A 15,602-nucleotide genomic window follows, 5' to 3' on the forward strand; every position below is an offset into this window, starting at 1 on the left:
GAATTGGATGCTCTATATTTTAAGAAAATGATACTATTATTATTAATGATTGTTAATAATATAGAAATGATAAGTAACAAATTGTGTCTTTTGCTTAACTATGTTCCAAAAATGAGGTAATATTATTAGATACATTCAGTGCTTGAATTTAGTGCCTGAGCCACACAGTGCATGGGATGTAATGCGATTGCATAGGAGAGCTAATGTGGAATCAGCACAACGACTGCTGGTAGAGACGCGTATTAGAGTGCAGTAGTGTGTGTGAGGGTCGCAGCATATCATTCCAGCTAGGCTAAGGTATTAAAGGAGCGTGAGTCTGCCTCATTTAGTGCCTGACTGCACCTTATTGAAATCGATCTTTCTCTCTGGCACCACAGCCAAGGAGTAACACAGAAAGAAAAAGAAGGAAAGAGAAAGGTGCCTACAGAACTGTAGCTATCTGACACATCTATGTGGCCAGCTAACATGCACAGTACACTCATCTTTCACTATTTTTATCACTAATTATTTACTTACTGTTTACTGTTTATGCATATTAGGCTCTCGCAAAGACTTTCAGAAGACTTCTGAAGGTTCTCATTCAGTGCTCTCATCCCCAAAGCGTCTGGCGGTTGTTTCACCCAAACCTCAATCACCAGGTGAGAAAAAGATCTGTCCTGCATCAACTTTTTTTGTGATCAACATTGATTATAAAACTATATATTGCCATGGTTTTGGTTAAGACATACAAAAGATTAATCAAAGGAAGAATAGATAACCAAATATAGGATATAGGCTGCAATCCCCATAGATATAAAGTACATGAAAAAACAATGTAAGCCAACACAGCCCCTAAAAACCTATATTATCCTTAGGTGGATTGTAGGTAACAAATATTTAAATTACTTAAAAACTTATGGAATGGTCAGATGGACAGCATACATGGAAATGAGGTGCATGTGTTAGGAAGTACATGGTTATTCCATTCTCACAGTTTTACACCACAGGGGTCCAGGTCAGCCACTCAATTCAAAGTTCACAATCCCTCTTGTCTGATATACTCACCGTCTACCCACCATCCTTCAATCCTCATTATCTCTTTATGAGACTGCTATAAGCACAAACCAATGGTACCATGTAGTATATACATTACACCGCATTGTATTACAGAACAATACTTTAACATTCCAATGCATAACATTACATTACTAACAGAAGTGAATCTAGAGAATTTCAGGAAAATGCAATAGGCTCTCGTGGCTCTCCTTTATTGCCATTTGTTATACAGCATATTTGTTATGCCTTACTTATAGTTATTATAAGAAGCACATGTATTTTAATTTAGCTCTAGTCAGGGAAGGCAAAAGACGTTTGTTTTCGGTTAAAAAACAATTATTCCCTAATCCAAACTGTAGGCTTATAAGTTTATATTATGTTTCACTACAATGAGATAACTGTCTGAAAGTGGTAGCATCATTCTGCATAATCTGTAGATACTTTAAAAGACCAAACTATCAAGACAATGTAACAACAAAATGACAAAAACTATCAAGATAAATGATGATTTCTACTAAAATAATAATAATAATAATAATAATAATAATAATAATAATAATAATAATAATGATTACTAGCTAAATAATAAACATTAGAGTTTCAACCTGAGTGCCAATTCCTACATAGAAGGCTTAGCCTATAGTTGTCATTCTTAATTATTGCCTTATTAGATTATATCCACCATTTACCACGGTTCTGTCTCTTTTCCTCTTTTCTTCATTATGCAAATGTGACAATTCAAAATGAACTTGCACAAGTGCCACACACCTGCAATATGGGGCCCCATTTAGGAGGCATTCCTGGTATAACAGTGTACAGTTCCCATCTGAGGTTTTAGAAGGGTTCTGCACTTTGACATTTTCATGGACTAAGGGTCGGCTTTCAGTGGGGCTACTCAAAACCTTCGTCCTGTCCTGTAGATACGACTCTGATGACATCAACATTCGTTTACATTATACATACCATCAAGTATCACTAGGCTTCATATATTACAATAAAATAAATAGTGTATAAATCTGTGAGGGGACACACATACAGTGAGCTGACCTGCAGATGAACCTGTAGATGATTCGCTCTCTCTCCCTTTCTCTTTCTCTCTCTCTCTCTCTCTGCCCCCCCCCCCCCATAAGAATAGCATCTCTTTACTTAAAAGCTTCTGTCACATTGTCACCTCTGAGTTGCAAGAAACATTTTCTACCCTTCTATTAGACCTGTTTTATTACCAAGACTCCAAGACTTTTCTTCTGTTGTCATAGAGATGACTCCATGACTGTATGGCAAACCATTCTGGTGGCATGTATTAGCCTATATATACATACATGCATTTGTTTGTGTGAACAATCTGATGGATGTGGGTGTGTGTGCATTAGAGATTAAATGCATGAGCCCTCTCAAAGCACTTTGTGTGACTTATGCTCTTGTAATCTGTGTATGGAGGTTAATGTACAAGCATGTTTATCAGTCAGTATGCCAGTAATGGATTTATGAATTTTGGTTCATTCGAAAGTTGTTAAAACAGATTTCTTACTGCCTGCTGTCAGATTCAAAAGCACTTTGTGACATGTGGTGTGGCATTTAGGGCAGTAGGGTGCAAACACACACATGTCACTATAGGGTTGTGTATATTCTCTGCTGGAGCAGAACTCTGTGGCCTTTTTCTATGACACACAGAAAGGAAAAGTGTCCATTTTTCCTTCCAGAACAAGAGGCCTATATACTGCTCATATTTAACAAACAAATAAAGAAAGGCATGTTAATCTGAACTCATCAGGTGCTCAGAGAGAAACAGTTTATGGGCTGTGACACCTACTTTAACTTCTGCATGAAACTGGTCTCCTCTCTCCAGTCCTGCAGAGACAGAGGGCAGTAGCAGCGCGGGTCCCTGGAAGCTCGAGCGTGCCAGTTACAGGACGCAGCGTCTCCCCAGGCTCAGAAAAGAAAAAAGAAGAGGCACAGAGGAAGGAGAAAGAGCGAGAGGAGCAGGAGAAGCGAGAGGAGGAGGTGCTGCAGCTGCAAGCTCAATGCAAGGAGCAGAATGGACAGCTGCTGGCTCTCCGGGCTGAGCTGAAGAGAACCATGCTGGGTCTGGATGTCTTAGCCATCTGCACCCAGCACTTCTGTCTGAAGGTATTGATAGCAGCATGTAGTTCAGCATGTAAAGATACTCAGTAAAATCACATAGGATCTGAAAGAAAAATGTATGTTAAACAGGTCGTCTTTAAAGGGTTACACGTTGTTATATAATTGTGATAGTCCAGTGTTACGCTTTTACAATAATAATAATAATAATAATAATAACTTTATTTTTATATAGTGCCTTTAAAGCAGCTTTTCTGGGCACTTCACACAATAAGAAAATACCTAGAAAGAAAAAAATTCACAAATAAAAACACAAAACGTACAAAAACAAAAAACAGACTTGAATACAAAATGGTTAAAACCATTCAGAAAAAAATTAGCTTTTAGGTTAGATTTAAAAATGCTTTTGGATAAAGATGCCTGACAAATAAGTACATGATAAAATATTACTTGTAAAAGCAGGTCATTTTATCTGTCTTTTATGCAGCCATGAAATAGTTAGCTGTACATTATTAACAGGCACTTTTGCTTCATTAAGCATTGCTTGTGTTCCTTTACGGACGTTCAGTGATAAGAGAGTTCTTTAGTATATATAGTTATAGTACAAATAATACTTACACTGAGGCTGTTTGTTTTTATTTATATTATTAAAGATTAAGATATTCTTCCAGACAATAAAAAAACAAAAACAAAAAATTAGTTTCTGTTCTTCACTACAACATTCTCAATTGGCTTGCTCAATTCAGTGTGCACTCAAATTGAACTCAAATTATTATTTGTTGAAATGATTCCACAAAAGTGTCCCTCTAGAGTGGATAAAAAACTTCCTTTCCTTAGCCGATATGATATTCAATTTTTAAAAAATCTCATTTGAATCAACTATGTTGAACAATCAACCGTGAGCATTAGACAGAACCCACATGGGCTGACTTTTACACTGAGCCCTCTGGTGTTCAAAAAGGACAGTGCGGTTTGAATCATTTAGCTCTTCCCCAGCTCTTTCTGTTGTTTGTCGGACTTCACTCCTGGAGATCCACAACATACCTGACTCAGCTCATCAGACAATTATTAAGACTTTCATGGTCTAAATTTGATGTGTTAGATAAAGAAAAACACTAATCTCTCGAGGTATGTGGCTTTCCAAGACCCTTATAATGAAATAGTTAATTTTATGATAGTCAGGATCTGTATGGATCAAGATGGCATACATCTATACACACACACGTACACACACACACACACACACACACATGCTCACACACACACACACACCAGCATATCTATGCAGATATGCACTCACACTCAGTGGTTTGTACTTCTAATTCAACAGAAAGAATTATAATAAGCAATAAAAATGTTGTTGTAATTATAATTATTTTATAATAAGAATTCAGATGAGACTAAATATGAGATTAAAAATAAACCCTTGTACTTATTATGCATGTGCCTTCTGCCTAATATTGGTATATTGTAGAGTTAATGAATGGATATTCGATTATCCACTATGAGAGGGGATAATGTGTCTTTAATGTGGATTAATCAACTTTTACTTTTTCATTGCAATTAAACTTTCCTCTTGTTGGTGGTGGTGCACATGAGTTTGAAAACTTAAAATGGAGAAAGAATGAACAGAAATTGTAAACACACAACAAAAGCTTTATTGAGTGTCAGCTGAGTATTTCAGCCTGTAGCTGTACTACAGCAGTAGGATTTAATGTAGTATAGTTTGTTTAGTGTTAATGTAGCATACAATGGAATATACTTAAAATATGGGTCAGCACCATGCTGTCATTGTGCAGGTCATGACGCTGCAGTAATCAGTATGTGTATTCCTTGGGATGAGGTGATGGACAATCGTGTGTTTGTGTGTATTTCAGAGTGAAAATAATGAGCAGAAAAAGAAGGATTTGTCTCTGGAGCTCAGCCAGATTCAGGAGGAAGTGGGTAAGTTCTGTGTAATTCTTTCAGTTTGTCTGAGAATAAATCATACACGCACCTATTTCCTAATTTCTAACCATATGTGAGTTTAAAACTTTTACCTTCTGTTCCATTTATTCTTGGGCATTCATGTAATACAATAATAGTACATTTCTGTCCCAGACTGTAGGCTCTAGTATTCATCCTACATCTATGAGATGTGTCTCTGTACTTTGTAACAATACACACAATTTAAGTTGTTTGAAAAGATGAAAGGGTATATACATTTTAGGGGGGAGTGCTTAGAGGTGGAGACAAAGACAAAGGTAACGACCTTAAACAATGCATGGAAAGAAGTAAACAGTTATAGGAACCTACCCCAGGCTCTAGAGTTTCACCAGTCATAATCCAATCAGCATAACTATACAGCTGCAATCAAAATTATTCAACCCCCATTGCAAATTAGGTTTATTGTCAAAATGTACAAACTTTCAGCTGTTTGCAATGAACAAATCAAAGAAAAGCAACTGAAATAGTTCAACACAACAAATGCTTCAAGTGGTTTCCCTAAATTCAACTGAAAATGCAACTTATAATAATTTCTCCAGTTTCAGAAGTATTCAACCCCTTCATGGCAAGCATCTTTAGTACTTAGTAGAGCACCCTTTTGCTGTTATGACCTGCTGCAAATGAGATGCATAGCTTCTGGCATCGTTTCTGAGGAATCTTAGCCTATTCCCCATGAGCAATGGCCTCCAGTTTAGGGATGTCACGATACGAAAAATCTAATAGTTGGTACCGATACCACCAAATGTACACGATACTCGATACCAAAGTCGATACCACGGTGTGGTTCCACCATAACCACACCACCATACTTCAATGAATCCATCTTGTCTTCCACACGCTGCAGGTTTCCAGTGCCAAAGCATATAAAGCAGCCCCAGAGCATCACCGAGCCACCACCATGCTTGACTGTGGACAGAGTGTTCTTTCTTCATTCTTCTTCCTCCAGACATACTACTAATCCATCGTGCTGAAAAGTTCCAGTTTTGTTTCATCGCTCCACAGAACAGAATCCCAAAACTTCTGTGGCTTATTCATATGATTTTGAGCTGACTTTTCTTGTGCTCTTGGGTCAGTAGTGGTGTACATATTGGACTTCTGGCATGGAAACCTTCTGCGTTTAGTACACACCTTACTGTGCTCACTGAAACCTCAGTGCCTGTTGCCACCAAGTCTTGCTGCAGGTCTTTTGCAGTCACTCGAGGGTTTTTCACAACCTGCCTTCTCAGAAATCTGCTTGCAGCCATTGCTAGCTTCCTTTTTTTGCCCCGTCCAGGTATTTGATTCATTTTCTGCCCCTAGCCAGTTCAGGTATTTCATATGTTCCAGCAACAAATGTTTTGCATATTTGTGCTGTTGTGAGGGATTCTGCTCAGGGGGTTGAATAATTTTGGAACCACCATATGCTTCTGTAGCAGATCATCTGGTGCATCCAGTCACATGAATTTATGTATATTATTTATCTGAAGGCAGCTCATCAAGAAATTACTGTTTCCCTTACCCTCTCTGGTCTGATTAGTGAAACATGGTTTGTTAAAAGTATGTTTAAAGTGTATATGTATGCTGAGTCTGCCCTCTTCCTCCCTCATGGCCAGCTTGCACCGCTGCACGATGGAAGCTCCTGCAGCAGGAAAAGTCTGCGCTGGAGCACAGTTTCAAGCTGCAGCTGAAAGAGCTCCAGGAGCAGCAGGAGGCTGAGCTTGCCACTCTGGAGGAAGAGCTCAGAACACGGCACGCCTCTGATACAGACCACCTGAGAGCTGAGCACCAGTCACATGTGGAGGAACTGCGAACCCAGCAACAGGAGCAGGTGTGCGTGTGTGTGTGTGTGAGTGTGCGTGTGTGTAAGTTTGTGATCTGCCTTAGCCTATAATCAAGCTGATGAAAGGTTACTACTACAGTCTTATTCTGTTCAGTGTTTAGCATTTTAACAATCCCATATTTTATTGCGTTTATAAGAGTGCAATTGTAATGCACAATATATTTTCTTCATCTTAATTAGTAGCAATGCACACTATGGTAAATGGTCTGTGCTTATATAGCGCTTTTTTAACCCTAGTGGTTCTACAAAGCGCTTTACACTGGTTCTCATTCACCCATTCGCACACACACACACCAGTGGTAGCAGAGCTGCCATACAAGGCGCTAACTTGCCATCGGGAGCAACTTGGGGTTCAGTGTCTTGCCCAAGGACACTTCAGCATGTGGAGTCACCTGAGCCACAGCCGCCCACTATATTTATGGAAGTAGGAACTCAAAACATTTTTATATTCTGGGGATCCTCCTTAAAAGCAGACATACTTGCATATAAGAATTGGAAAGAATATACAACAGAGACTAATCTTTTTTTATTTGCAAAGAGTCAATTTAATGCTTCTTACCTTCAGGTAAAAAAAGACCTGAATGTAATCTCTGTAATACAAAATTAATTATTTGAAAAACATTTTGACCTTAAGAGAACATAAAGACAGCTGGCTTTTTGACAGGTATGCAGTGCTAAACAGTTCTCTAGCTAAAAGTTTTGGCCTTATATGCTGATCCTGTTTTTTTGCCATGTCCCAAAGGAAAAGGGCACCGCTAAGTATAGAACTGGAAAATGTACATCATATACTGTATATACAGCAGGTTAGATGAAAAAGAGACACAGTGACTCAATATGTTGTATAAAACAAAGATACTGTAAATAAAAACAATGGGAATATCAATTCAAGTCTAAAATCATTTTGTTTCTTTGCAGATTGAAGAGTTAACAGCTCAACATGAGTCGGCCTTGGAAGACCTAAGAACCATGCACAACATGACCATGGCAGGTCTGCAGGAGGAGCACGCCAGGACCATGAGAGGTGTGTGTTCATACAGTATTTTGATTATTTTATCCGTTAGGTCTCATGTATCTCATTGCAGGTAGATTGCAAAGGCATCACTGTACGTATGTCTTGCTTGTATTGTGTCCTGATTTCAGACCTGAGGAAGACCCATGAAAAACAAAAAGCTACTCTAGAGAATGATTTTGAAAAGAATAAACTCTCCCTTCAGGTAAGGTCACATGCACTTAACTGACAAGTTTGAGATTTATGACCTAAATCTTATATCAGCAAATATTGTGCCATGCTGTCATGGCATTAAGACGTGTTGGCCTCTAACTGATTTAAAGTAAACCATTTCAGATGTTTACAGTGAAATGTATGTGTTTTAGGATCAGGTTGACATGCTGACGTTTCAGAATCGAGCCTTACAAGACAAAGCCAAACGCTTTGAAGAGGCACTGAGGAAGAGTGCAGATGAGCAGATATTGGTACAATTTATTCACACACTAACACATTTAAATGATTCATGGGGTGTATAATGGGTTTATTTGTGTGCTTTAGGATGCTCTCGCCCCATACCAGCACATTGAGCAAGACCTTAAGAGCCTGAAGGAGGTTCTGGAGATGAAGAACCAGCAGATACATGACCAGGAGAGGAAGATCTGCCAACTAGAGAAAGTGGTAAGCTCTAAAATAATGTTCCACATTTTTATGAGGTGATGATTAGGTTCTTATTTAATACTGTGAGGATATATAGTATATAGAGATTTAGAAGGTTATGATGGCACATACAAGACCCATATTCTCTAACAAATTGTTCTATGGAACAGTGGATATATGTGAAGTGTATAGGAATTTAATAGGGAGCCCTGTGGTTACCTGATCATTTGAGCAGGCCCAAAAGAACATATACCTGGAGGAGAAGGTGCAGGTTCTACAACAGCAGAACGAGGACCTGAAGGCTCGCATTGACCGCAACGTTGCCCTGTCCAGGTAATCCTCTCCAGCAATAACCTTTTATTCTTCATTAACATTTCATTAAATAATGATTTATTTATTTATTTTTACAATTGACTCCAAATGAATGAGTAAACTGACAAAAACTGCTATTATAAACAAAACTACTGAACTGTTGCCTATCATTCAAGAAAGCATTATTTAAAAAACAAAAATCATGAGTCCTTATATAAAATTTAAATTTTAGTGTGGATAAATCATTGGACCACGCACTTTTAATTTTCCGATGATATGTTTTTAATACCTTTTTGAAGAGAAGCTCATTTTTCAATTCTTTAGACATGTTTTTGTTTCTAACGCATTCATACATAATTAGTACATATAGGCAGAAGATGGGCGCACTGTGGCTTAGTGTTTAGCACGTTCATCTCACACCTCCAGAGTTGGGGGTTCGATTCCCGCCGCTGCCTTGTGTGTGTGGAGTTTGCATGCTCTCTCCATGCTGCGGGAGTTTCCTCCGGGTATCCCGGTTTCCTCCTCCAGTACAAAGACATGCATGGTAGGCTGAGTGGGATATCTAAAGTGTCAGTAGTGTGAATATGTATGTGATTGTGCCCTGTGATGGATTGGCACCTTGTCCAGGGTGTACTCTTGTTTCCGATGCTCCCTGGGATAGGCTCCAGGTTCTCTGTGACCCAGTAAGATAAGTGGTATAGAAAATGGTTGGATGGATGGATGGATGGATGGAGCCCTAAAAGTTTGAATTTAATAACCTTCATAACACAACGGTGGATAAATTGTGTATTTTCGAATTTAAATGGCTGACTTAAACTGCTAACTCTGAACATGGTTTTTAGTACTCCATGTTCAGCAAAACTGTTACTTTGTGAAGGTTGAAATCTTCTGGTCGAAGAAGTAGAAGTAATATAGTAATATTAGTATAATAGTAATATAGTTAGCTGAGAGAAGGAACAACATGTGCAGTGATGAAGTGCACTCTGAAATGTTGTGTTTGCGTGTGACTGTGGTGTGTGATACCTATCATAGGCAGCTTTCTGAGGAGAATGCTAACCTTCAGGAGAACGTGGAGAGGGAGTCCAATGAGAAGAAGCGTCTGAGCCGTAACAACGAAGAGCTGCTGTGGCTTCTGCAGACGAGTCCCCATCTCTCTCCCTCCTCCTCCCCCAGCCACAGGGTCTTCTTCCCAGTGTTTGACAATCCCCCCTACCCTGGCTCTCCCAGCCCTGGAACTCCTACACACTCATATTCCCCTGGACCCTGCACTCCTGCACATAAAGTGGGTTCTCCCGGCCCAGGTACTCCGACTCACAGAACCTCACCAGCAGCCAGGAGCTCCCCAGCACGAGTCCCCAATGCCAACACACTACCCAGATAAGCGCTTTGAAAACAATGAACCAGTCAGCTCTTATATATACTTCCTGTTTCATCACTCTTTCCTGTCTTTCAGTCTTTTCAAAGTGCTATAATTGTGTGATGTTTAAGATTATTGTTGCCCATTGATTTTGGTGAGAGACAAAAAAACAGAGTATGTGTCCACATTTGTCCAAAATAAGTGTCTTGACAGAGATTCTGCTGTAAGATTGTGTCCATACTTCTGAATGTCAGACTCAAAATCTTTTTGATATGTCAACTACAATTGTTAAATCAGTGTAACTGTATCTCTATGAGCAGTGATTGTTCTATAGTACTCTATTTGCATTTAAATCCTACTGCCTGCTAATACTAAGGCAGGACAGAGAGGGGCCAAACACGACATTATACTACAGACGAAGCCTTTTGTATACCACCCAGACTTTCGCAAGCTTTCTAAGTGAACAGCACACCAGCAGGTTATCACGTACAGAACAAGAGCATTTTGTACTTTGTCATCTCACACAATATATAATAGTAAACTCTACTGTTTACTGCCTCTGGCAGGCCTTAAAGTCTGGATGCACTGGTGGAAGAAAAGATGGAGCCACATGGGTCAAACTCAACGGCCTGTGTGCTAAAAATACCTTACTGCCTTATTTCATTAGGCCTGTGCGAACTTCCAAAAAAATAAATTTGAATCAGCCCATAGTAAATTACTACACATTTTCACACCAGATCAGTATGACCTAGACTTTACACCAAACATGTTGCATAAGTGTATAGCAATCATACGTTCAATCCACACCATACGCTTCTGTTCACACCACTGACATGACAGCCTGCTTAATTTTTGCATAGTAAGCTAGTGTCTAATTATCTGTGAAACATTAGGAATAGGGACAACCATTCTTGGGCCATTTGTATAAGATTTGCATATTTGTGTTTATTCTGATTTCCCATAAGTATCACTATTGTACAGTACTTGCTCTGCAACTAAATGTTTCACAATCATGACATCATTAAACAGTATAATTTTAAGTTGTACTGTTTATACTGTATAAGTTATAAGTGATAAGCTTAACAGAAGTGAAGTTTTAAGGTCTTAATAGAGATAGCACCTAAAACAAACACAACTGGGTGTGTGGGCTCAGTTGGTGACTTAAAAAGTCAAGACTTAAAAAGTCTTGGTGGATTGAACACTGTTTAAAAATTCTGCTGCTGCATAATGAAGCACATCTAAAAATCTTCAGAAACATATCAGGTGCTAGGTGGCCTTCAATATAATGATTGGCTTCAAATACTACAATGCATCACCCAGTTTAGCAACCTCCAGAAAAAGGAGTTGAAGGAAAGAAGTGAAGATAATGATAGTGATAGCTACTTTAACGATAGCGTGGTATGAATCGATACATTTTTTGTCACCATTACAGTATGAAACCAAAATAAATATGGTAAGCTGACTTAGTTTCGTATTCAGATTAGAGAACAAATGCACTTATGATACTACATTTAAAAAACATAACCGCCTTAGATTTTTGCCCTTCAAGGGCTCACAAAATTACTGATATGGCCTGGGTAGCTGCACTACATACTGTAGATCATTCTTTCAAACAGTAATTAGGCATTGAACAACTTTGGACATACATCACCCACTGATCACCCTCTGTTGAAACTATACTGTACATGCCTCGCTGATTGAGCAGAGCTGATAATATCTGTTCTGGGAACTACTGAAATAAAGTCAACAGTTAATCACAGTTAATCAAAACATTTTTTTAATAACTTTGAAATTTCAGAAACTTTAGTTAAAATTACAAACTGCACCTTTATACATCTCAGACATGAGAAGACATAGGAATTTTTTTTATGTATTCATACATATCAGATAGACAGTCAGATGTTCATTAAGATCTCCGCTGTCAGAATGAATATTAGTATCATGCAAATTATTTGTCATCATGCTAATTGCACTGAAATGAAACATTTTTTGTGTAACACTCAAAATATGATTGTTTTACCCTAGTTGTATCCAGGTCTTTATATTGGTCTGCCAAAGGTCTATGAAACCACACTCTAGCCAATCTTCAACTTAAATTGAGAGGTGTAAGAACATTGCAACTGGTTGCAGGTGGTTTGCGAAATACCCAATAAGCTAATTTTTAAACACAGCACTTGCTCTGGTCTTCCAGTCTTGTCTGTAATGGCTGCTGCTCAGGGTAATGTCCCTCAAGTCGCCATGTACACATCTACTCAACTTTCTTACAGGCTCAATAAAAGTTCTGTCTCTCAGTATGTGGTAAACACACCACACAACAGACAGCTAGTGTATAAAGATACTACAGGAATTTCTCCATGTACTAAAGGTTGCTTTAAAATTGTCATTTTAATAGTAATATTTGTAGGTTGTTGCAATGGAAATTTTGTTATGTGCATGTATTGTAAAGGCCTTCCAGGCTTCTTTTTTGTGAAACTTGGGATTGTAGTAAATATAGATACTAGGACTCTGGTCCAAAAGCTTCCATATACATAAGACTAGGAATGAACTACACCTCAGTAGTTAGCCAAAATCACTTTTTATATGTGTACTGCTGTTTTACCAATGAGACAGTAAACTTGTTGTTCTCCACTGACAGAACAGTCAGTTGAGAATGACAGACTGATAAGAAATTGTTTTATTGTAATGTTGACTAATTGAAGCTGTTTTATCTGTATTTATAATAACCCTTATTATTAACTGTGTAGAGTAGCATTACTTATAGAAATTATTCTCTCTGTATAAATAAACTAGAAGGGAATGTAGCCTAAAAATGTCTTAAAATGCCATTGTACTTTAACTTTCAGGGATTTTTTTAGACAGTTGAGTTTTTTTCTGATAATGAAATAGCATGTTTCATTAGATTTAGAAATACACCCAGAATGTTTTTAGTGCTAATTGACTGACCAGTGTCCTAGTCAATTATTTATAGCAATAAAATTCCACCTGAAGAAATCAGTGATACATTAATTAATGAATAATTTATGCAGACTGAGCAAATAAAGTACCCAGACTGAACAAAATATTCCACAGTGGGATTTGTTAAAAAAAAATATTGTATTTCAGAACAGAACATTAGGTGAGAAGAAAAATAGATTCATCTACTCATTTTTGATAACTCACCCCACACAATTTTTAAAACTGAAAATTTTCTAGCTCCAGCGTTTGATCATATTTTTTCCTGTTTCAAAGGTATACCAATTTCCGATATCAATTTTGATACTGCTCTTAAAGAAAATTGTCAGATGTTTACTTGTACTTTTTCTATAATATCAATTCCTGATGGTGCTTTTCATGGCTTAATTCAAGAACAGCTAACAAGAATAAAAAGCTGTTCTCTGTTTGCTCTCTTAAATACAGTGGAGAGTACTTATGATTTCTGGACATATTGATTTGTTAATAAGCACACTCTTGTAGGAATGAGAATGTTATTGGGTAGAGACTATTTTTTTACCTTATATGGAAATATTTTTGATTGTGTTTGTTTTGAGTTTTAAATCATTGTACAACTGTGTGTTGTATTGTTGCTTGACTTGTTCATTTTCAATTTTTATTTATTTAATTTTTTTTACAATTTTTTTTATAATGTTCTGTCAGTGACATCTCTGTTGTCCTCAATCTCTGTTGTTGAAATTCTTTTCTTAAAAAAGTCCTCTGTTTTTGCTAACATAACCCAGTTATCACAAACGGTGAAAAGGTTACATCAAACATGCACAAGAGGACCTATAAATTAGCCATAATTTTTACAAGTAGCTTTCAGAAGATATTTCAGAAAACAGTTAAGTAAATTCTTTTATAAACATTTGATTTAAACTTGAATATAATGTACTTTTTCTTATACAACAGCTATTATATCAGCATACAGTATGGATTATTACGAATAAATATTTCTACACTTCAAGAACAATTTAATCTAATACACATTGGATTAATGTGCCTTGATTTACTGAACCACAGCAAAAAGAGAGGAGGTTTTTAACAGTGATATTACTGCAGGTTTTATTATTATTATTATTTTTCCTAAGGATCAGTGCTGGATTAAGTTTATTTTAATAGCTCATTTGTTTTCAATATGTAACACAGATGATCGTTTAGAGATTGTGTTCTGCTTCTTATATCTTAAGTCCCTCCAGAACCTGAACAACCTCTTTTAATTCCCAAATCAGAATGTTTTTAGAGATCACTACATATTTCAGTAAGAAGTTACTAAATTCCTATTTATAACTGGAAATAAATGAATGGTTCAAAATATCGGTATTGAACAAAGAAACATTTCTACCTTTGAACCCACCAAGCTGTGATGTGAAATATAAAAATATTACCAATATTACCCAAAGAATCCCTCTGAGAACATCCTGATTTGCACTTTAATAACACCTTACTGTTGTCTGGCATTTGAGCTTCACCTAGACAGAACTTTGTAATACTAATGTTACATAATATTGTGTATAGTCATAAATGTTATAAATATACGATCAAAAGACCAAAACTGAATGCTGAAATATTATAATATTTTAACCCCTTAAACTCTAGGACACGTTGTTTCTGTACAAACTTACATTCCTTGTCTTTCATATTCATTTTACTGTACTGTAGTTACTAAATAATTCATAGTAGTTACTGAACAATATACTTTAAGATATGTAACTGATTAATAAGCCAAGAGTTTAAGGGGTTAATTACCTCATTTTCTGAGAACTACTGACAACTCTGTGCTAATGCATGAAGGGTAAAAAAAAACAACAAAAAAAAACTGTATCAGTGTCTGAAGCTTTTCTACAGAACTGAATCTCAAATCTCACTAACAACAAAAACATCACTGCACACAGACTACAGGTTTGTGTAAAATCTCACCATCATCATTTTCTTCCATTCTGCTTCCTTCTTGTGGTGAGTGGAATTTACAGCCACTTGTGTGCATAATATTTATTGTGTCATAGGAATCAGCAGTGCATGTTTGTCTATGCAGATCATCTCTCTTCTATGTATGTGATTTTTTAAATCTTTCTTTTGTGATAGTAAACACTGTAACTGTATCTGTAACTGTAGCTTAGTTACTAGTAATCTTAAGGAATGGAAAGTATTTATATCTAAAAACATTTGTATGCACTTTGGGGAGGGGGGGCAGATATTAAATAAAATATTACAGTAGTAAAAAAAATTGGAGTGTGTTTATAGTGCAAGAAGCACAAACGTGTGCTGTTCGTTTCTTTTTATTTAGGTATCCTCTTAACATAAAGGACAACATATACAAAGAATAGCAATTCAGTGACAAGAGCTTTAGAAAATTTACATTAGTGGAAAAATAAGAATCGCATACGGCATTAAAATTA

General features: G+C 37.0%; 1 protein-coding gene across 1 annotated transcript in view; it reads left to right on the forward strand.

The window, feature by feature from the left end:
• Window positions 1–13,105, forward strand: part of mtus2a (microtubule associated tumor suppressor candidate 2a) — a 77,172-nt gene extending 64,067 nt beyond the window's left edge. The window contains exons 7-16 of the mRNA XM_053644507.1: window positions 540–638; window positions 2,882–3,162; window positions 4,992–5,058; window positions 6,693–6,907; window positions 7,835–7,940; window positions 8,060–8,133; window positions 8,294–8,392; window positions 8,466–8,585; window positions 8,797–8,897; window positions 9,909–13,105. Of these exons, the coding sequence (XP_053500482.1) occupies window positions 540–638; window positions 2,882–3,162; window positions 4,992–5,058; window positions 6,693–6,907; window positions 7,835–7,940; window positions 8,060–8,133; window positions 8,294–8,392; window positions 8,466–8,585; window positions 8,797–8,897; window positions 9,909–10,257 (1,511 nt within the window). The 3' untranslated portion in view covers window positions 10,258–13,105. The remainder of the gene's footprint in view (window positions 1–539; window positions 639–2,881; window positions 3,163–4,991; window positions 5,059–6,692; window positions 6,908–7,834; window positions 7,941–8,059; window positions 8,134–8,293; window positions 8,393–8,465; window positions 8,586–8,796; window positions 8,898–9,908) is intronic.
• The last annotated feature ends 2,497 nt before the right edge of the window (window positions 13,106–15,602 follow it).

This window comes from Ictalurus furcatus, chromosome 16, assembly GCF_023375685.1.
Source record: "Ictalurus furcatus strain D&B chromosome 16, Billie_1.0, whole genome shotgun sequence".
Taxonomy (NCBI): domain Eukaryota; kingdom Metazoa; phylum Chordata; class Actinopteri; order Siluriformes; family Ictaluridae; genus Ictalurus; species Ictalurus furcatus.